This window comes from Salarias fasciatus, chromosome 1 (genome assembly GCF_902148845.1).
Source record: "Salarias fasciatus chromosome 1, fSalaFa1.1, whole genome shotgun sequence".
NCBI lineage: Eukaryota > Metazoa > Chordata > Actinopteri > Blenniiformes > Blenniidae > Salarias > Salarias fasciatus.
In genome coordinates this window covers 33,871,049-33,893,504 of record NC_043745.1, presented here as the reverse complement: position 1 = coordinate 33,893,504, position 22,456 = coordinate 33,871,049, and the positions used below count along the sequence as shown (strand labels likewise).

General features: G+C 42.0%; 1 protein-coding gene across 2 annotated transcripts in view; it reads right to left on the bottom strand.

Moving 5' to 3' along the window:
• Positions 1–19,921, bottom strand: part of mpped2a (metallophosphoesterase domain containing 2a) — a 79,654-nt gene extending 59,733 nt beyond the window's left edge. The window contains exons 1-3 of one of the 2 annotated variants that reach the window (XM_030095753.1): positions 19,456–19,921; positions 17,978–18,101; positions 16,808–17,092 (exon numbers count right to left, since the gene is read on the bottom strand). In XM_030095753.1, coding sequence (XP_029951613.1) covers positions 16,808–16,920 — 113 coding nt within the window. In that variant the 5' untranslated portion in view covers positions 16,921–17,092; positions 17,978–18,101; positions 19,456–19,921. The remainder of the gene's footprint in view (positions 1–16,807; positions 17,093–17,977; positions 18,102–19,455) is intronic. The other variant, XM_030095760.1, reaches the window with a different exon arrangement.
• Positions 19,922–22,456: the final 2,535 nt, after the last annotated feature.

Here is a 22,456-nt window from a genome sequence, read left to right as displayed (position 1 = left end):
GAGGGGAGTTTCTGTGCTTCGTGTCATCTTCATTCAAATAAATGTGTCCTTATCGAGCTCTGCAGAGGCCTGATAACGCACACGGCACGCAGAGGAGCGGCTCCACAGGAGATTAATTCAAAGCGTGCTAACAATTATAATCAGTCATAGGTTATTTTAGGTCATCTATTTATGAAGAACAAAGATTAAACTTTGTCTTGTTCCAGTTTCCAAATCATGAATTCTTATTTCAAAAATATTGTACTGTACGTTGGGCTAATTGTGATTTCTAGAAGCAGCTTTGTGAGCTGCCTCAACAATCGACCTGAGAATCCAGCAGTAAGAATTAAAACATTCAAATATGATCAATTTAAAGATTTCCTATTTTTGGTGAAAAGACGCTCCTCTACTTTGAAGTCTGTCAGCATAAATAAGTCAAAGAGTAAATAGTGCTTGTAATGAAAATTTGGCCCCTGAGAATGACTTCTTTTTATTTCTAATAATTCAAATTTTTATTTCGATTTCGTGATTAGTGAAGCAAAATGTCCAGTGTTCTCGCCACACGTCATTTCCATCTGTTTTTCTTTCTTTATAGCAAAAAGGAAAACAGACGTGATGATAAACACATTATTATATTGAATAGCGCATTAAAGATGCAGTTTGAAAAGTATTTTGACAAAAGTGACAGGTCAGACAAGCTACATATAACAGAAAAATCACACAATTCATAACAGTAACAGGTAAAATAAATGTGTTCAGAAAATGATTTTCTTAAAGATGTTCCTTTGTCGTCTTACATATTTCATTTGCTTTCAATCAACAGGAATCTACGTCTGTGCTTCATCACTTCATAGCTGAACTTAACAAAAGACAGAAAAATACCTGAGTGAGCACTGAGTTAAAGAAACGGCAAATTCGGAGCATCGCAGACAAAATAGTACGCGTTCGTCCGCTGGGCTCAGGCTGCCTTTATCGCTCCTTCAGGAGAAACATCAAAACACAATGCTTCCCATTTCCTCTGTCTATAACCTCTGCATCGACTCCCCTCCCCCTCCTACACGCACACACAGCTCGCTCATCCGCGGTGCAATACCATTTCTCTGAGAGGACGGAGAGCGCCTCTCTTATCTTCTGCGTTTCAGCTGTCTGCGCTAATTCAATAAACTTCAGAGGAACAAAATGAACACAGGAATAACCGGAGAACGGGGGTGGAGGTGGGGCTGCTGCTGCTGCTGCTGCTGGTGTTGGTGCTGGGGCCGCTACAGTCGAGCGGGGAGAGAGGCAAAAGGTGGGAGCCGAGAACAAGCGGAGGAGAAAACAGGAGAAGGGAAAAGGGGCAAAAGCACAAACAGACCAGACGGAGAAATGACGAAAAGATGAGGGGAAAATGACGAGAAGGACAAGCAGAAAATAGATTCAAATTTGAATTGATTTTAAAGAGTGGTAAAAGATGGCCTTGCACCTTGTTGCCCCCTCCTCCTCCTCCTCCTCTACTCCATTTGTTCAGCCAGTGTGTGTCCTCCTCCTCTCTCCCATAATGGCCGAGTACGGCACACAAAGCCGGCGCTGGAATATCAGCACTGAGGAGAAACCTTCCGGCGCTGCGCTGGGAAATAAATTGCTTCTGCTAATGCCCCTTTCATTATGGCGCAGCCTTTAATTGTGCTGCCGACGGTCTGCCGGGGCTGATGGGAGGGAGACTGAGGAGACGTGCGCGTGACGAGGCCCCCGGGGGCCAAACACCGGCCGGCAGACCGCAGAGAGGACAAACTGGTGGACAACCTGACATTTCAACTCCTCACGGCAACAATGCATTGATCACACTCAACACTTTTACATCTTTGTGGTAAGATGTAAAGTGTTCCGTGGCCTATATTGCAAATCTGAGTATCCCTAACTTAATTTAAGATCAAGATTCATGCACGCTCCCAATTTTTACCTTTTGCTATCAGTCTTTTCAATGATCAGATAGCTGGGTGAATATGCTCCCAGTAAGACAGGAAAATGTCTTTCAATGGTTCCCACAGGCTGAAATACACCATCACAACCCTAAAGTGGAAGCAATTGTCTAAATAATAATTATTTAAGGGTGTGTTAAGTTCTCTACTTTTCTTTTTCGGCAAGAAAGAGTAACAACCGCCTTGAGCTTCCTTCACAGATCCTAGAATGGGAACATTTCAAAAAGAGTATTCAAATGGTTGGATTATATACATTTCAAAGATTAAAGTGGGATGAAATCTAATTGTGTGAAAAAGTAAATATGACATTTAACTTTCAGAGTTTCAATGCCGAAAGAAAGATTTTCAAGAATCAACATGTTATTCATTCAGAAACTGATCATGGTTGAAATCCCTCAATTCAAAAGTCCATGACTCATGTTCTTTTGACGGAAGTATTTTTTAGAGAGAGAGAGAAAAAAAAACCCTTATAAAACTGTTTATGCTGACATGTCACACTGCGCCGAGTTATCAGCAGAATACAGACCGAGTGGAGGCAAATTTATTATCACTTTCATTCTGCAACCCTGAAACCGGCTCGAATCACCAATGTTAAACAGCAGAAAACTCCAAACACACGACTGGCTCCTCGTAATGTCAATCAACCATGAAACACGCCAATCCACCCTGAAGGGTTATTACCTGAAATACGCAGACACACGGAATCAAGCGTCATTCTGATGTTAAGCTGAGGAGTCGTTCAGAGCCGAATGGCAGCAAACCTTTGAGGACATGGCTTCACATGGGAGAATTTGTGATGAATGTAAATATTACTTTGATATGGAAAAAAAGACTAATACTACAGAAAGGTTTTCAGCGCAGTCAGATTTTCTGTCCTTAATTGGCATTTATTAGAATAGTCTTTATTAATTCAAAAGGAAAAATCTTTAATTTAATATATCACTAGCTATTATTTAATAAAGACTGAGACTGCCATAGCATTAAAAGATCATTGACAAAAGGAAACGTTTCTAATAATGTATCTAAAAATTACAGTCTCCACTGGTGAGAATAAAAAAATTAACTCACCAATACATGATAATCCTTTAATAAACAACACTGCACAGGTTGCATATTTAGTTCAAAAAAGTGAAGAAATGAGTCATCTAATGAAATGAAACAAGCGCGCCGTGAGCCTTACGGGCCGAGGAGTCGTCACGTTGAGAAGTTGCAGACGCCGACGGCTTTAACTCCACTCTGACTGACATCATTGGGAGATTATGCCCCCGATGCCAAGCCGGGGGGCTCGAGGGGCCGGAATCTCAAAGACATCAAAAGAACTCGAATTAAACAAAAAAAAAAGGCAGACCTGTCCTATGTCAACTGTCACTTAACCCCCACCACCACCTCCATCTCCATCTCCTCCACCAGCAGCACCGCCGTCCCGCCAGGCCCCAGCAGCAGGTCAGGGGTGGAGAGGGAACTTAATCAAGGGTTCTCCTGTTACAAAAGACCCGGCGCTGCTGCCTGCAAGCAGCAGCAGGCCAACAGAAACAAAAGGTAACAAGACGGCTCTGCTTCTTTGTTCTGAGGAGAGCTGAGGCATGACTGCTACTTCACCCAAAGTTTGAGAGGGGGGAGAAAAAGACGAGATGAACAAGGCACGGCGAGACGAGGGGCCGCAAACATGAGGCTACGCTATTGATGGGAAGCTTTGATCTCGAGCCGGTTTATACTCAGATTTCTGCTCCAAGCAGATGATGTCCCAGAGAAGTTGCAACTCATTCAGATGTAGGTCTTGTTCCTATTTTTGTTATTCACACAAGAAAAATGTCAAATCAAAACCATGTAATGGTGAATGATTGGGCAGATCGGGCCTTCATGGCCACTGATTGAATAGAGGAGGTAGGCGTACTCTGCAGCTGACACAACGATGCAGTTCTCAAACCACCTGACATTGGTAAATGCTTTAAACTAAATTAACACCAGGCGGTTATATTAGCGAAGTTCACAGATAAGTGAGAACGATGTGCTCACACTTGACCCGACAGAGTTCGGTAGTTTGAAATAAACTGCGGCGCAACTTCACATCACTTGTCAAAGCATTGATATCTGAGACAGGCTGAGAAAGAGGTCGATTCCAGAGCTGATGTGGGTTTGATTCAAGCATGAAAGCGGCACGGACCAAAGACGTCTGAGAGGTTGGCGTCGATTGGTGATCCGATTATATGACGGCAACTGGAGGGATGAACGATTGATGCCTGCTTAGCGATGCTACCAGAAGTTGTTGCAAATGTGCGGTATAATTGGCTGTCAGAGATGAATCATGCGGAGTGCTCGTCAGCCATTCTGGACATCGCTCGCGTTTCCACCACAGCCGCCGCAGAGGATATCAGATACATCCCAGAGGCGGATCGGTGCTCTGCTCCTCGGGAAATGCAAACATTTTGATGGAAGTGTCACAAAAGCCAGGGCCAATCCCGCAATTTCAAAATGACATTGTCATTAATTCAACACTGCATCAAACCTGGTGGAAACAAACCTCAGACGAACAGAAGCACGAAAAATCAAGGCAGGAAAAAGACCGAAAACCACCAAGTCAACCAGAGAGGCATTTGCCTAGCTAGTATAAGTTGCCACTAATGTTAAACACTACACAGAAGACGTTCAAGCGCAACAGTGCAAACCACTACACCACCGTCACTATAGACTGGATCAAAGTGCTGTTATTAAATATATTTTATAAATCCATCCAAGAGAGGTGAGAGGTGGGCTTTCGTAGCTCTGGAGGAGCACAGCTCTGTGTGGTTTTTGGCGAGATTCAACACTCCAGACTGTAAAGAGGGGTTCGATATCAGAATCTCTGCTGAGCTTCATGGCAGCACACGCAATAAACTGAGGAATAAAACGGAGGTACGGTGGAGCAGGAAGACACTGAAAACATGCAGGACTGTTGGCCTCCGAGGTCTGCACTGCCTGACTCTGCAAGGCGAAACTTCCTATGGGGACTGGGACGATACTTGGAATCAGGTATTTTCTGATTTAATTCAACAAGATTTAAAATTTCTGCAAATTGGTCAAGAAAAACTTTTTCAAAGATGCACTTCTCACTGAATCTTTCAGAAATGTTTTCACAGACATCACAGTGGGAACAAACCGCTTTCATTCAAGTTCATTTTCAAGCTCTTTGGTAGAAACTAGATGCTCCTGTTTCCAATAGAACTGACCCACCACAAACTTAACTCAAACAAACTCATGGAAGCTGCGAGAAAGCCTCGCAGAAAGTAAAACTCCACCAGATAAAGGTTACGGAAAGAAACCGAGAAGATACTTTAGTCCGTCGTTCGTCATCTGGAGACGTTTAGGTTCAAAACCAGACGACAAACTAATGAAATGACAGTACTGTAGTATTGTAACAATTACTGTACAACGTCTAACAGTGAAAACCAGACACTGTGGCCGTAACCACTCCAAGAAACACTCAAATAAAAAAACGAAAACATGTTTGGCAAACGCACAATTCAACCAGGATAAGTTTCACATCGAGCTGCAGTCACAATAAACGGAGGAGATTTGGGTTTGGTCCTTCATTTCTCCACTGCAAAAACATGTGGATACTGAGAGGGAAGATAGGGCAGCCCACATGCTGCTCATCCCACAAATGCAAGTGGTTCACAGTTGTGGTACAATTCAGAAAGGACATAAACAGGGTTGCCAAACACAAGGTTTATAAAACAATATACTCAAAATTTAAGATCACACAGAAAAAAACAGCATCTCAAATTATTGGAATATATCAGAAGATCTGGAGTTTTTCCCAATTTGTTAATGCAAGATCGTAATTGTCTTTATTTTTGATATGTGCAACATTGTAGTTTATATCTTAATAGTGTGAAAATCACTCACAAAAGAATATTTTCAATAACATTCAAATTCTCTGACACATCTGTAAATAGTCGCCTCGAATGGCTTTTTGATCCAAATTAACACTGTATATCGTTTTTGCCCCCGTTTCTTTAAAATTACCATAATAACTCAATGACAATTATAAGACACATCATCATTATCACTCAGATTTGCACTTTCCATCATATTTTCATCATGTATAATAAATGCTATTTCCTGTTTTTCATCAATATTGAGGTTAAGATTCCAGGAAGCTAAAAAACAAAGTGAGCTTTAATAACACCCAAGAGAGAAAACAGTTGAGTTAAAAGTTTATTATTGAGGGTCCTACAAAAGATTAAAACCACAGAGGAAGCATTAAAATATCCACATATTTATCTCAACTAATTGCTGTTCCCACTGCTAAAGAGCTTGTTTACCAAACAACATGATACAAGAACAGCAGAGTAAACAGACACAGTCCATTGAATGTTGGAAACCGAAGCGACTATCGCCACCGCAGTGATGGAAATGTCCTGTTCAATTATCATGGCTGCACCTCCAAAGGCTTCTCCTGTCACAGGACTCCACTCGCTAAGCATCTTCACTCTTTTTAATACACAAGCTCATTTACGGTGCGGCCAGAGGAGGAGGTTGAATTTCACCGGCTCGCTCAATCTCGCTGTGGAGAAACACGTTTCAAAAACAATTTCCTCCACCGCATGTACAGCTCTTTTCCAGGACGCCAGGAAAAGGAAATATGGTTCAAGAAGAGAGAGAGAGAGAGAGAGAGAGAGAGAGAGAGAGAGAGAGAGAGAGAGAGAGAGAGAGAGAGGAAAAAAATCCTTAAGGAGTTCATTAATAAAAACCAGGACGGAGTCGCAAATGAATGTGTGAAGGCCGCGTTCTTCTCACCAGCTTGTGTCATGGCGGCGTCATTAAATGATTCATACTTACGAGCTGCTCAATTATTCAGAGGGCGGGAATAATTAACAAGGCATCTGGAGGAGAAGGAGTTTGTTAAATGTGGATTTTTTTTTATTTATTTATTTGCATGTGGGCAAGTGTGTGGCGTGAGCTGAGAGAATTTCTATTTCTCGGCTTTAAAATAAACCCCGACGAGCTCAGTTGTCGAGCGGAATGATAGTTTTAGGATCGGTGAATCCCAACACGGGCCCCTGAAGCTACATGTCAAATTCAAAGCATCATTTTTCAAGGCTGGAAATGTTTGCAGCTGAGCCTTCATATCAAATTTGAAATTCCGAATGTAAAGTGTACATTTATTCTGCACAGTAAAATCTGGAACCATTGTTGTTGTACAACTGGTGAACTCTGGACTCATCAGCATCAGAGTCAACACACTGATTATCAGAATATCGACAAATAAGGTGTATTTGCACTGACAGCCGGATAACATTTGGACTTACTCAAGGAATAAACAAATTTCAGTGATGCTGCCATGAGCGCTCGTTACCTTATTGCCAATCAAACTCCAATTAATCTCCAAGCCTGGCTGTCAAGGTGAGTTAGTAACATGCAAAGTGTAACAACAAAGAAGTATTTGTTGACATTACACTATTGTGCACTAGAAGGAATCATTAAAATTGGTTTGATGCTTATAGTTATTTTCAACAGTAATTTTTTTTTGTGCCAAAACACACAATATGGCATTTTTGTGGGCCACATATACTAGAAAATATTTTCAATTTAAAGATTATTATGGCACTATTTTACTGGAGTGCCGATGAAATTGGGCTTAATGCAGCCCCTGAACTGAAATGTGTCTTACATCCATTTTATAGCTAGTTTTCCTTTTTCTTTTAACTCCAGAGCTGGAATCTCAACACAAGATTAATTAAATGCTGCAACAGAGGAGTTGCTCAGATTTGGATCATTTGAATATCCATTTATCTGGTTTTAGGTCTATCGCAACCGCAGTATTTCTACTTGAGCATTTTATCCATACACAGTTTAAAATATGGTATCTGCACATAGGTTGAAGATATTTGGATTATCGTTAAACTAGAAGTTGTTTCTGATTAATCTTTTACTCCTAATTGTCTGGGATTGCGAAAACATTTGTTATGGATAAACAGTGCACACACACACACACACACACACATACACAGACACAGACACACACACACACACACGTCTCTCGGTGTGTTACATCGCCACTGTGACCTCTGCTTATCAAAAACCTTGTTATCTTTGAAAGCAAACACCTGCCACAATACGAGAGGCGCTGTCGCTCTCAGACTTATAATCACATCTGAATGCTAATAAATGAAGACAACCTATATGTTCCTTGTGTGTGTGTGTGTGTGTGTGTGTGTGTGTGTGTGTGTGTGTAGGGGGGGGGATTCCTCGTGTGACTGCTTTCCCACATTATTCCTGCTGCAATCCAGCGTGCTGGCTGATGTCTGAGTCCACAGCTGCGCGCAGGATTATCGTCTGTTAGTTGTTTGGCGTTGGCACGCAAACTGAAGTATTGTGTTTGCGGCGATATTGAAACTTTCCCAGCTCGAAGGGAAACATCCAATTTAAATCTCACTGTCAGCTTATCGCCGCAGCGAAGCTGGAGGTTTTTACGGGGGAACAATTTACTGCTGTTCAATGCCCTGTTGACAAAACCTGGAACTGGAGACACCCATTTAAAACCTGAAATACAGGAAAACAAAGCTGATGGCTCAGGCAGGCGGCCTGTGAAACGAAAACGGACGGAGGAGGGAGACACCGGTGTCGATACTCACGACTGTGTGCCGTTTGCTCTGGCAGCTCCTGAGACAGCACAGACCCACTTTAGATAGCATTTAGATTGAAAAAAAAAAAAAAAAAAAAGCTGAGGGAGGAAAGGACAACAGCTTTGAAGACCCTGCTGCTGTTTCTCCTGCACCTCTATCGTGCCATAATTAAATCTCCCAGCATGCTTCTGTTAGCTAAAACCTTGCAGGTAAACGACACGATAAACACAACAACCGACAAGAAAACAGCGTGGCAGAGTTCATGGACATGATGCGAGATCAACAGTGATTAGTGTGATATGTGTCCTGTGCGGATAAATCGTGTTAAATCAGATTACGCCTCTGCAGACATGATCGTGGCTCTGATCGCCGACCCCGGGCGCGACGGGAAACTCTGCTTTCTGCACCGACCGGCACCAGCAGGAATTAAATAAATTAACACTCTAAAGGCGTTAATGGCGTAACGCAGTTAAACCACTGAGTGAGAAATGCCAACACATCTGCGATCGAGATCAACCACAAACAACATCCATCGCTGCACAATCCAATCGGGTGCGTTTGATTAATTCCGTCTTACTCAGAGTTCCTGATCACATTCGTCTTCCCTCTGCAGCCAGTTCCAAAAATGACCTCAACCAGGATGCAAACTCAACACTTACAAGAAATATTTTAGCGCTGTTTTAATAGTTCATGTTTTAGATCAATAGAATATCACTGATTTAAACCTGCTAGCAAGACAAAAAGAACAAGATGAAGACGTCTTAATGGGTTGTGATCAGCGCTGAATGGCACTTTTTATAAAAACATTCACATCTTCAAAGAATCAATTAAAACTAAAAGCAATCCATCGGTTGATTCAGTGTTTAGATGATTATTATTTCCAGTACTATTAGAATTTATTCACATTACCGGCCTTTGTTTGCTACGAGAAAGCACATCTCAAAGAAATTAAAGCAGCGTAACTTTGTTTATAATTCAGTTCAGTTTAAGCAAAAATCACCAAACATGGTGTATCCTGGTTCTTATTTTTTAACCCCAAATCCATATAAATAAATAAATATATATATAAATATATATACACACACACACACACACACACACACACACATATATATGTATACACACACACACACACACACAAAGAAATTCCCTTATCCATCCATCCATCCATCCATCCGACACTGTAGGAGAAATAATTAAAACTGACAAAAAACAAAATCTGCAGGTAATTCAATAATTAAAATAATTATTTTCAGCACGACTACATTTTAATTCCACCTCTATGAGACACAGGCTACAAAGAATGAAAGGTAAAAAGTAAAATAGTTTAACTGTGTTGAAAAGTAAAGAGCATTTTCACTGTTGTAACTATGTAGAATACTACTAAAATACTTAAAACTTCATACTAAATATACAAAGCAATTCCCCAACCTATGCATCTCTTTTCTACAAATTTTTTTAACCAGTTTTTGACAAAGTCAGCTAAGCACAATTCACTGAAGAATCATGATGTGTTCTGCTCTTTTTTTCTCCATACTCAGAAGCCTGTATATTTACATTAAACAGACAGATGAAATCACCCACCCATCTATCTCACTGGAGCAGAGGGACTTTGACCCATTACGCTCACTAACCCAACAACGTGAAGACGTTCATAGTTCATGAACTCATAATTCAATTTTGGAATTTTCAAAGAATCAGTCTGTAATCTCGATTTGTTTAGATGAATTTTAAGTTTTTCAAATAGAAAAGACAGTGCATAAAGTGTGAGCCATACTCTAATCTGAGGGAAACAAGTGAACCTGTTCTAAACAGGAAATCATTACCCAGCTCTCAATGCAAAAGTCACTTAAAGCATTTCACCTTTGCTTTGTACGATAGTTGTTTTTTGTTTGGGTTTTTTTCCCCTATATTTTGCATTTCTCTATATTAAAGTCATAAAAATACTCAAGCATCATGCTGTGTTTCCTTTTGTTCAATTCAAAATTCAGTTACCAAATCATTAAAGGTCTGATTTCCTCTGACTGTAAACCTGACAACAGCAAAAAAAACTAACAAAGAAAAAAAAAAAACATAAGTACATTGAGAATATTGACTGAAATGGACAAATTATACTCAGTTAACATATTGCTCAGCTGTGTTTTAATCATTCCAGATAATAATTTGCAGAGCTGGAAACGCTTCAATTCCACTGAGAGGCCCCATTTTTACCCCAAAGCCTGAAGAAATTAACTCGATGCTAAAACCAATTCTCTTCAACAGTACATATCAAAACACTGGACACAGGATCTGCTGGTGACCTTTCGCTGAGCTTCAGTAACATGATTCACACATTTAAACATCTCCTTTAATCCGAAAATTAAAGTTCCTTACTTATAAAATATCCTTTGAATTGCAACTTTTGTGTGTGTGTGTGTGTGTGTGTGTGTGTGTGTGTGTGTGTGTGTGTGTGTGTGTGTGTGTGTGTGTGTGTGTGTGTGTGTCTTATGGCAGTCTTGTACAGATCCAGCTGAAATTGGATTGGAGGCCATTAGCGTCCCAACTGGAAGCATATGTTTCAAGTTGCTGAGTGTTTCATTTCACAAGAAGAAGAAGATGACGATGACGAAGCGGCAGCGAGGAGGCTCAGAGGCAGAAAAAAAATACACACACACATACACACACACAGATACAGACAGACACGGCACAGAAAAAATAAACCAGACACAAACATGGCTGGACCGAGTCTGCGGCTCACTCTTACAGACGGAGATGGAGACGTCCCATGCTCCGAGAAAAGACCACTTTGACTTTAGGGTCACGTTCCAAGGCATTAGCAACTGCCCCTGTGTGTGTGTGTGTGTGTGTGTGTGTGTGTGTGTGTGTGTTCTCTACATGCACACTCTCATATGTGACTGAGAGCAATACCTTCCACGCCACACAAAAGCTGCCGCTATACTCCATCTGAGAAATCTAAATATTCTGTCTAGAGGGGGGAAAAAACATCAGAACTGGGATTATATTTCAAAAGGCAGGCAACACCACCCCCCCCCCCCCCCCCCCCTTCACTGCAGCTCTCCCTCTCCTTCCTCCTCCCGGTCGCTTTTAAAGAAGTAACAACTTTATTCACGTCCGAATACCACAGATGCAGTGCGAGAGGAACTCCGAGCACGACGGATCATTATCTCTCAAATCTAAACAGGCCTTTACTTTGCTAGAACAGAGCTCGTATTCTATAAGCACGTCAACGTAGCGGCGGGGGGGGATGGGCTCGTACGAGTGTGTGTACGAGTGTGTGTGCACGCGTGATCCCAGGGTTCCCAGTCTGAGTTTAAGAATGACAGGGTAAAACACTGCAGGCTCTGTGGAAGCCAGGAAACAGCCTAATGTATTTATCCAAACACATATCTGCTGAGAGGCCCCACGGCGTCGACACATCCCCTCTCCCTCCACGGCGGCTTCACCGACCACGAACTAACTGCTGCTGCTGCTCTGCGACTCCTGAACACGACTCTTTAGCTGATGAACTTTCTGCAAAGTCCATTTAGAAGACATTCAATTTCTTTTTTTTAAAAAAAGTAAGTGCAATGTGACATCCTGTCGACAACACTGTTTCTGCTCGGACAGAGGTCTCTGCAGACTTAACATGCATGTCTTCACAAACGCACGCTCACGGTATGGCTTTGATGCCAATGCTGCTATACTAGCAGGGAGGTCGCTTGCTGAATAGTGCCGATGTCTGTGATTGTCTTTGGTGCTTCTGCTGGGGTTCGGTTCAGCATTTTCACCTCTGTTTATTGAAATATTAACATCTGCTTTAGCATTTGGCAAGGTCATCAATTGTTGGATTTTGCGATATCTTATTTGCAAAAACTGGCATTGTATTGAGGAAGATGAACTTTCTTTCAGCTACAAACTGAAGGCAGACACCGTCCACAACAAATCTAAACCATCTGATGATCTACTAATAGAGACAAATGATTTCAGGATTGACCGCTGAAAATAATCAAACAGATGTGTTGTTTTTTTTTCCCCCACTTCGCTTGTTCCTCTGCTGGGGTTTTTATTTGAGGTTCCGCAGAGCGAACTCTGCTCGTGGTCAGCCGCTTCTAGGCTGCAAATAAAAAGGCTGCGATGAACCGCACCGAGGACTTCCAGGGGAAACAAAAACAAAACCTGCCAATACCAATCAAACAGGCATAAAATAATAATGAATCCCAAAATAAAACAGTGGTATTTCAACAGCATGTGTAGCCTTGAATGAGCGGCTCTTCAAAGACAGAAGATATTGTTTGTGCTTGTTGTATTATTTGATTTGCAACGCGCCGGAGCCTCTTCAGACCTCAAACTGAGGTCCGTTCTGGTGAATGCTGAGCTGCCTGGCATGTGTTAACCTTGATTCATATTGATGCCTTCGGCCTGATTTATCACCGTCTCTGTCAACCATTAAAACCGGCTGACGTAACGCAAACCGATGTGTGACGTCGTTCATTTCTCTCCTCTTTATTCCGGCTCGCTGTGCCGGCAGCTCCGTGCGCACACGGCCCAGGAATCCCAAAACAACACGATGCCACAATCACAACAACACCCTCAGCTCCGGGAGGAAGGTACGACTCACATCTCGCCGTTTATGTGATTTCCATCTCCCCCATAATAATCCTGCTTATGCGAACATGATTACCAGACAAGCAGAGAGGGAAGCTGAAGGGATTCAAGTAAACAAAATAAAAAAACAACTTGTTTGCCAGATGCCGTCGCTCCTCGAACTGAAGCGATGCAGCTGGTCGCCTTCTCGGCTCTGCAGTCCTGCAGAGACCGCCGTGCTCCGCTGTCCGGATATCTGCCTGCCCCTGATTCAGACATGGGCGAGCGCCAGCCTGTGGGCCACTTACAGCGCCCCGTCTCCAACCTTCAGTCATTTTTTTTTGACCGTCTGAGATTATACTTTACATGCACTGAAGCGCAGGAAAACCAAACTTTTATGTACAACGTGAGTTACAACGTTTTGATGATACAGACAAAAGAAAGAAATTGATTTTCACAGAATTTCAATGAAAAAAAAAAAAATCACAAATCAGCAATAAAGTTTTTTGCTTTTTTCATATCTTTGCCATTTTTTTTATATTGACTGGACTTTGCATCTGGAGCAGGGCACTTAAAAAAATCACTCTCCGTGCACCAGTGTTGACTGAAAGTTTGTTTTCCTGCATTAAAGCCATGAAAAATTATCATTCTAATCTTTTTGAAATTTGAAATAAAAGTTCATCCAATCATTTCTGATTATACGCCGTAAAAAGCATCCAAACATTGCAAAATGGTCACTAATCACATGCTATAGCTCAGAGGTGTTAATCTCCCCCAAGAGCCACATACAGAAAATACAGCGAGTGCAGAGGCACACATGAGAATGAGTGAATTCTGGTCACTGCATTTTATTTTTTTTTTTTTTTTGACACCAGCAAAAACTGTTTACCGTTTTATTGAAAATGTTAAAACTCAGAAATGGAAATTTCATATTTGATCTGAATCTCATTGCAATTTCAGAATGTAATGAACCAATGAAGCATTGGCCCCAGCAGACCCCCAGGCCATCGTCTGGACACCTCTGCTACATCGGCTTGTACACGTTTTTAGGTGTATGTTGTGAGAAAAGGCTTATCTTTGTGTCTGTCTCGGAGGATTATCGCTCCTCTTCACATGCAGGTAAATAATCCTTAAGCTGACCTTTGGCTGCGTCTGATTGGACGCTTCGGTCGTAAAAAAAAAGAAAAAAAAAAAAAGAGAACGTGGACACTTTATTGGTCTGAGGACAAACAAGAGGTCACCACCGTTTGTTTTTTTGAAGATGAAAGTACAGATCCAGTATCGACATGAACACTTAAGACATGAAATAATTTTACTCTACTTCAGTTAATGGCTGGTTTGCAAACATTCTGTAAAGAAGCGAACTGCGCTGCTTCCCATCACAGGTCACCAAAACACTAACTTCTTCTCACAACTTTCTGCATCAGGTTTTGCTGTTTTGTCTCGAGGAAATCAAACTAAATAATAACAGTCCCGTACAAGTGCCTCAGTACAGTTTTTGGGGTTAACAACAACTTAAATTTTAATTTTACACACGTGTGGTATTCTGCTAAAATTTAGCTCAAGCTTCAGTTTTTGTGGCCCTCACAATGATCAAAGCATTACTCTCCTGTTATTTCATCTTTTTTATGATGTGTACTTCAGGATTATCTGAACCTCTTAAAGTTGAGTCAACTTCCATTAAAGATCTGGGCGAAAACGCTGGTCATCTGCCACCTTTCCACACAAGCAGACACTCCTCTTTATCGGTTTTTCCTTTCCTTAACTCCAGCAAACAGGCAGTTTGAAAGATTACTCAAACCTCACATTTTGTATGAAAATGAGAAGCTTCATTGACATTGTTGCATCTTGGTCTCTGGTTGATTTGATATTTGTTTTTCATGCATTCTCTTCTACTTTTGTACATGCACCACTATTTCCAGTCAAATGTATCCTGTGCCTCCAGTTCTAATCACCAGTTCTCAAGACATAATACATATAGACAATTATAAAAAATACATCAAGCCAACAGCAGACGGAGCACGACAATCAAGAAATTGATGAGAAACCGTAGGGCACTTCATATTAACATCAATCACATGATATGCTTTTTTTTTTTACTGTTCCATCTGTTCTGTTATTTGTGTGTTTTCTGTCCCTTTGTAACCTTTCTGCATATCAGTTTTCTCTAAATGTGCTTGAAAAGCATCTGACAGTCAAAATGTCCTAATTGAGAGATAATCTATTTATTCTAATTGATTTAAAGTTCTGCTGTTGGACAGACTTCCAGAGCTATAGAGACGACTGATATTACATTTCAAACTATTAATTTAAAAGACAGTTAGAATTCCTTACACTGACCTGTATTAATTTTAAGCTGGAGAAGTAAGTTTTGAGTTTCACTGGGGATGTTACAAAACAAACATTTTTCCCCAGGAAATTGCTGACTTGAAATTATCTTGTTCCCACAGCTTCTGAAAGTAACAATTACAACGGCACCTGTTTAATGTACAATTACCCCAGCACAAGCATGGGAGCTTCTTCTCAAGGGATCGCGTCTGTTTATTGTTTGACTTTACAAAACCTGAAAATTAGCACCAACATGCTTCATATCTCAATAATCTAGCCTCTTATTTTTTTCCCTTTAAACTTCTATGTTGTACCTTTCATATAAAAACCTGGGACTTCCTGGCTGACTGTATGTATACAATACTTCAAAACTATCAATGTTACTGAACATATAAAGTTAATCACACACACAAAATCAAATATATGCTGTGCAAACTGCAGCTCTGTAAGAATAGTCGTCCACAGATGAAACACACTGAGCTCTGATGAGCGAGTGTGTGTGTGTGTGCGTGCGCGCGCACACTTTCACGAGGGCTGACGGGTCACAGCGCCCTGACCCACTAATGAGAGCCAGAGCATAACCACATCAGACAAGAGCAACACTAAGTAACTGGTCTGATAAATAAATAAAGAGAGCGCCCTAATGCCGACAAAGCGTTCCTGCACCGCAATGACAACATGGCACAAACGATAACAGTCTCACAGCGCAGCCGCGGCAAACAGCGGCCAGTCGGCCGCGATGCTCCACAGGGGAGTAAAAACACCCAAAGTCAGAGAAGCTTTCGCTCAAATCTGCTTGACCTGTGAAAAGCTTTGCATTTTTAGCCTGATTATGTTTGTGCTGGTGTTGCATTTCTGCATAATCTGACTCTTTCCAGCAACACAATCCACCTGCCACACTCTGATTAAAAACAACTTTTTAAAGCGGAGAAAACTTCAATTCTTGAAATGTGACACAGTTCACTTTATATTCTTTTTGTTCTCAGAGTTTGTCCTTCCTGGCCACCGTACAGTGTCTTGAGCATGAGCCAATTAAATCAAAGAATAAACAGAGACGTCTCATCAAACCGGGAGCTGATTGGCTTCCTGTTGCACCTCAGCATGACTTCCTATCCGTTGCTTTTTTCCCCACAATCTGGATGATTTGTTTAAAAATTCATGCAAAGCCTGCCGGAAAACGCTAAAATACAAATAGTGACATAGAACTGATATTCAAGTATTAAATCTGTGATTTTTTTTCAAGGTTACAACTTGAAAGAGCAGCTTTAAAAACATTATGCAGACTTTAAAATAAGCAGAATATTTCAAAAGGATCATTTCTAAATTTCCAGTGTGTGACGAGTGAATGCATGAAAGAGTGTGTGTACTTACATGTGGACATGTGGAGGTTGGAAGCGGCTCTGGTTGATGTTGTAGTGTGTGAAGGCCTGTGTAGGGTTGGAACTGTACTCGTCCACCGTGATGGTCACTTTGCCATGAGCCATCCTTCCGCCGTTTGGACATGAGACGCCGTTCGTTCACCGGGATTCAGCAGCGAGCCGTGCGGCGGTCATCCTTCGGAGCCGCTCGGAAAGCCCAGGAAAAGTCTCCCACAGCAGCAGGGGCAGCGGGAGAAGGAGCAGGAGCAGCGACCCGGCCGACCGATTCCACAACACACTGCAGTTTGCACCAACAGGACACACACACACACACACACACATCAGCGACTGCAACAAGCCAATTGTCAAATTAAAAAGCTTCCTGAGTAGCTGTAAACTATCTTAAAAGAGTTCAGAACATCATCGTGAGTCTGGTAAAGTAAACAGATGCAGGCAAAGCACACAGTGAGTGAATGCAGTCTGTAATTAGAGATGTATTAAACGTTTTGAAAGAGTGCAATCCTTTCACAGAGAAAATAATCAACAACAAAAAATCTATTTTCTTTTCAGAAATTCATAATCAAACTAATGATGCTGGGAAAAAGACATAATTAGCAGCTTTATTCTCCCTTCAAGAACAAGATGGCATTAAGGTAAAACTTTTCTAAAAAAAAAAAAAAAAAAAAACTTATTAGAAGTTTGAACACAACAGTCTGTTCAGATGTCAATCTAAAATCCAGAGGAAACTTTTCATATTTCTGCTCATATCCAGCTCTGATGCAAATCAGGAATAAACAAATACATTCAAATGTAGAAATGACTGCAGGCAGGACCTCGAAGGCATCAGCCATGTGGAAATTCTAAAAAATCCACGAAAGAAAGGCTGCAGGCAGAATAACCTCTGCCGGAGATGAGCTGCAGCAAAGCTTGAAGAAAAATTCCTCACAATGCATGCATGAAGAAGAAACCTTCTGACAATTATCCCTCCCAAAAACATTACAATTAAAACAAAAATCTGCTGGTAAAAAATCTTCAGGCCTGCTGGTAAAAATTCTCAAATTAATCAGTAGCAATTAATCTGCTCTCCTGTTTTAATGGCTGTACAACCAGGAACAGTGAAAAAAGTACAATATATAAATTATGTTTAAAAATTTATGTTTTTTAATCCTGGTAGCTCACTCACCGGGCTTGGCGGTGCCTCTCCTTGCGCCCTGAGCCTCCCTCCGTCTGACCTCCCTAACTGAGAGTGAAGTGGCCACTGTGGGCTTGTCAGTCGTTTTATACCAGCAGATCTCCTGATGCAGCCACTGAGCACAGAGAAAGGGAAAAAGAAGCTGAAAAAATTGCCCTCAATTTAACAAGTCTGTCATCCTTTTATTTTATTTATTTATTTATTTTTGAAAAAACTCAACAGATTTGGAGTTCATTTGGTGCTTACATCCTGAGACGTGGTGGTGGTGAATTAAAAAACAGGCTACTGTGAATATCCTAAAAGCAAACAGTCCTCCAATTTAAAGGAAAAACTGTCCCATTTTCACAAAAGCAATGATTTATGTTTTCTGGGTCAGCTGCACTCTATGTCCTATGATGTGAGCAATGAATTAAGTCAAAAAGATTTATGCCATCCCGAAAAAAAGGCGTGCAAACTAAATCTAAAAATAAAAATACACAGCTTTAGATAAAGACAGCAATAGTGCACAGCCAAATCTTTGCAGCTCCAAAGTTAAAAAAAAAAAAGACAACTACAGTTGATCTTCGCTCATGCACGAGAGCTTGCAGATCAGTCCCCGTTTCTCTTCAGATGGGTCAGACGTCCTGCACACACTTCACCTCAGCAATCTCAAACCTGCACAGTCAATGCTGCCAAGTAACTACAAGAAAACTGAGATTTTTCTGTTTAAATGTGGGCCAAAAACAGAGCCGAAGACGGCTTTGTGTGCAAGCATGCTTTCCAGTCTCCTCGCCGTGTGCAGCCAGTCTGTGTGAGTGTGTGTGTGTGTGTGTGTGTGTGCGTGTGTGTGTGTCTGCTGAAACTGTCTGTCTACCTTATGGCTACAGTAGCAGCAGCACAAGCAGCAACTAGCTCTCTAGCTTAGCCTGCTAAAACCTGCCATGGCAATAGATTTTATTTTATTATTACTGTGCAGACTGTAGATCTGCAAGGAGCCGCTTTCCCTGCAAACGTCGGTGCTCACACACACATTGTCAGTTGCAGTCGTGGGACGTACAGAGCGTCCTGCACGCAGCATATAGCTAACTTCACGAGTGAAATCACTCCCGGTAAGCACACGGTAGGAGGAGGAGGAGGAGGAGGTGAAGAGGCGAATAAATTGACCCTTTCTGATGCCGTGCATAAACACGGCATGTGCTCCGCGCCGCTCGCTCTTAACAGTGCCCGCTCGCAGCGGCGCACAAAAAGAAAAAGGTCCGTGCAAAGCTGAACTCTGCTCCGTCAGTAATGGGGGTAAAAAAAGAAGGGGGTGGGGGGGCACCCAGAGGTGGTCAGTGTCACGGCACCGCCGCGCTAACCTCTTGCTCTTCCTCGTAAATGACAAGCCACCTTTTACCCGTCGGCTTTGTGTCAGGAATTTTCCTCCCCGGCTCCCCTCTCTCTCGCTCCCCTCCCTCCCTCCTCAAAGCAAAGCGGAAAGGTTGCTCTACCTTCGTCGTGTGGGGCTTTTTGTGCGTTTAAAAAAAGGGAGAAAAAAAAAAGCTGGCCGGAGAAAAGAGTGTCGGGTCGGGGTCGCCCTCTACGCGGCGGCGGTAGCAGCAGCAGCGGAGGAGGGACGCGGGTCCATGCGGCAGCAAGCAGCCTGAGAGCGGGGAAGGTTCCTACGTTCGTCCGGGAGGTTGCGGCAGTCTGGGCGGGCAGGGCAAGAACCTTCGACCCGGCGGGACCTCGGCTGGCTCCTGTGGAAAGAAACCAGACAAGGCGAGAGAGCGAGGGGGTAGAGAGCCGGAGAGGAGGGCGAGAGGCACTGACAGACAACGGGGAGAGGGAGTGAGCGAGAGAACGGGGGGAGAGAGAGAAAGAGAGAGAGAGGGAGCGGGCTCGGTGTGACGGAGGGGGAGCCGGAGTGCAGTGAGTCGGAGCTGCCACTGGGGTCAGAGAGCAGAGAGAGCAGGAGCGAGCACAACCCCCCGCCACCTCCCGTGCGCGCCCCCTCAGCGGCGGGCACACGCGCGGTGAGGCGCGGGCGGGCGGGCAGCAGGGAGGGAGGGAGGGAGGAGGAGTCCCGCGCTCCTGGCGTGCTGCATTCACTGGCTTTCGGAAATGACACCTCCCATTGTGATGCACACAGCTGCGACTTGCGAGGAAAATTTATGAGCGCATGTGGGAATTTCTGGAGATTGTCTTGAAATACAAATGACACTGCCAACTTCCGTATGGAGGCTATTTATTTAAATATATATATTTTTGACATTGTTTTTGAAATATCAGATATTTTTAAAGACATTCAGATATTTTAAAAGAGGGCATTACCCCTTTCTTCAGAGCATAACATTAAGTTAAAAAGTTAAAAAATATATTTTTTTCATGCAGCACCTGAACGATGATATGATTCCAAAAGATGAAGTGTTAAGAATTACTTTTCAACTTTATCATCACAAATCATAGGAATGTATATTTTGAATTTATATTCTCAAACATTGTATTCACTGTTAACTTCATTTCCCTTTTTGTTTGCTGAAGCTCCAAATAACCTCTGAAATGGTTGTTCTTATTGCAACTTCCTCATAAATGACAGGTTTTAACATCTTGTTTATCACAGCATTGCAAGGCAGCAAACAGTATGGATTTGTCCAGCTGTTATTCCGCTTGAGTATATTGAATGTATTTCTATTCACAAGGATATGACAACTTTGTATACACATTTAACACTATTGCAGAGGTATATGTACAAGTGACTGAAGCAGATGAGAAGCTTCTATAACCAATATTAAGACAGTGTTTATGTAAATGTGTCATAAGGCTATAAAAAGGACTTCAAAGGAGCTCGCCCAAGTTTATGGTTAGAATATGGTCAGAAATCATTGAGTAATTTCCTAAGATTGTCTCTATTCTTGGAAGTGTGTTATTCTGGTTTTCATTAACATGTAAAGAAAAGAAGATAACCTCGAAAGTGGTAAAGCCTCATTCTCCTCTATGACTACTAGCAACCCCTCAGAAAGGTGGCTTCCTGGAGCCCAGCTTGGAAAGGTACTTTTTTATTTCCACAACATTCCCCTATCTTGACAATATTATAAATATTTGATTTTTTTGTTTACATCTTGACTTTAAACTCTTTTTTTTCACAATTTTAAAAGAAAGTGTTCACTGTAATGCAAATATTTCTGGGCAATGTATCAGTTTTAACTTTTCAACCTTTTCCAAACATTCTGCCTGCAATATCAACTCTTAACCCCAGCATTTTAACATTGTTCTCAACATTGTCACCCACCTCCTCTATGGGGTGCAGTAGACAGTTCAGGACACAGCTCGTCCTCTTGATTAGTTTGTTGAGTCTCTTCCTGTCCCTGTTGGTGCTGGCCACAGCATATACGCTACTTTGACTTCTTATACAGGGTGTGGGTGTTATCGGGCCAATCCACTTTGTTATTGGGGTGGACTCCAAGGAATCTATAGTTTTCTCTGTCTCGATCCTGTATGTTCACTGAAGTGAAGTGTGATGTTTTCCTCATCATCATTCTCTTCATCTTGCTGGCATTCAGCTGAAGCTGTTTGATCTCACAACAGCTGACAAAATTTTTTGATGACCTCCCTGCATTCCAGTTCGTTCCCCTCAGATACACATCCAACGATGGCTGTGTCTTTGGAGTACTTCTGTATGTGGCAGTTTGTGGCGTTATGTGTGAAGTCCGAGGTGTGGAGTGAAAAGGAAGGTAGAGAGCACCGTACCCTGAGGAGCTCCTGTGCTGCACAGCACCACATCAGACACACAGTGCACAGCCTCACATAGTGAGGTCTTATACTGAGGTCGTCTGTTATCTGAGCTGTGTCGGTCCATCCCCACTCTAATGACAATTTCAAGAAATTTAGACTTATCACATTATTATTTTTTGGCAATAAATAGATTTGTGATGATTGGGAGATACCCAACAAGCATGTTGGTTTGTAAGCCAAACATATTACACAAAATTTAAATATTGCATTGTTAATTTTTAAAACACTATGAAACATTTCTAAGCTGTAATTAAGATATTTATTATTAATACGCATTTCCATCTCTAATGTAGACCAGTTTTAAGCTCTCTGTGTTAAAATATTAAGTAATTCTGAAGTAAGGAAAGGTTACTCTGGTGTTTATCCTTCATCATTATGTGGCTCTGTCTTTTTAGTATGAGCCACTCATCATGAAGATTTCTCCAAAGGGCTGTTTGACCACTTACTATATCTTTGGGGAAAGTGAATAACACTGACAACAGCTGACTTGGCACATAACTGCAAATAGCCACCATGACTTATTCAGATTTATTATTGCGGATGACTTCCAAACAGGAGGATGAATGTCAGCCTTGGGGATATTTCACAACCTGGCAGCCTGGACCTGGAGATGTTGAGAACAGAAACATCTATAGACTCCTGAACCCCCGAATCGACCGTGCATGTGTGTGTGTGTGTGTGTCCTCTGTTGGCTCTGGAAGCTGCTCGGCTCTGGTG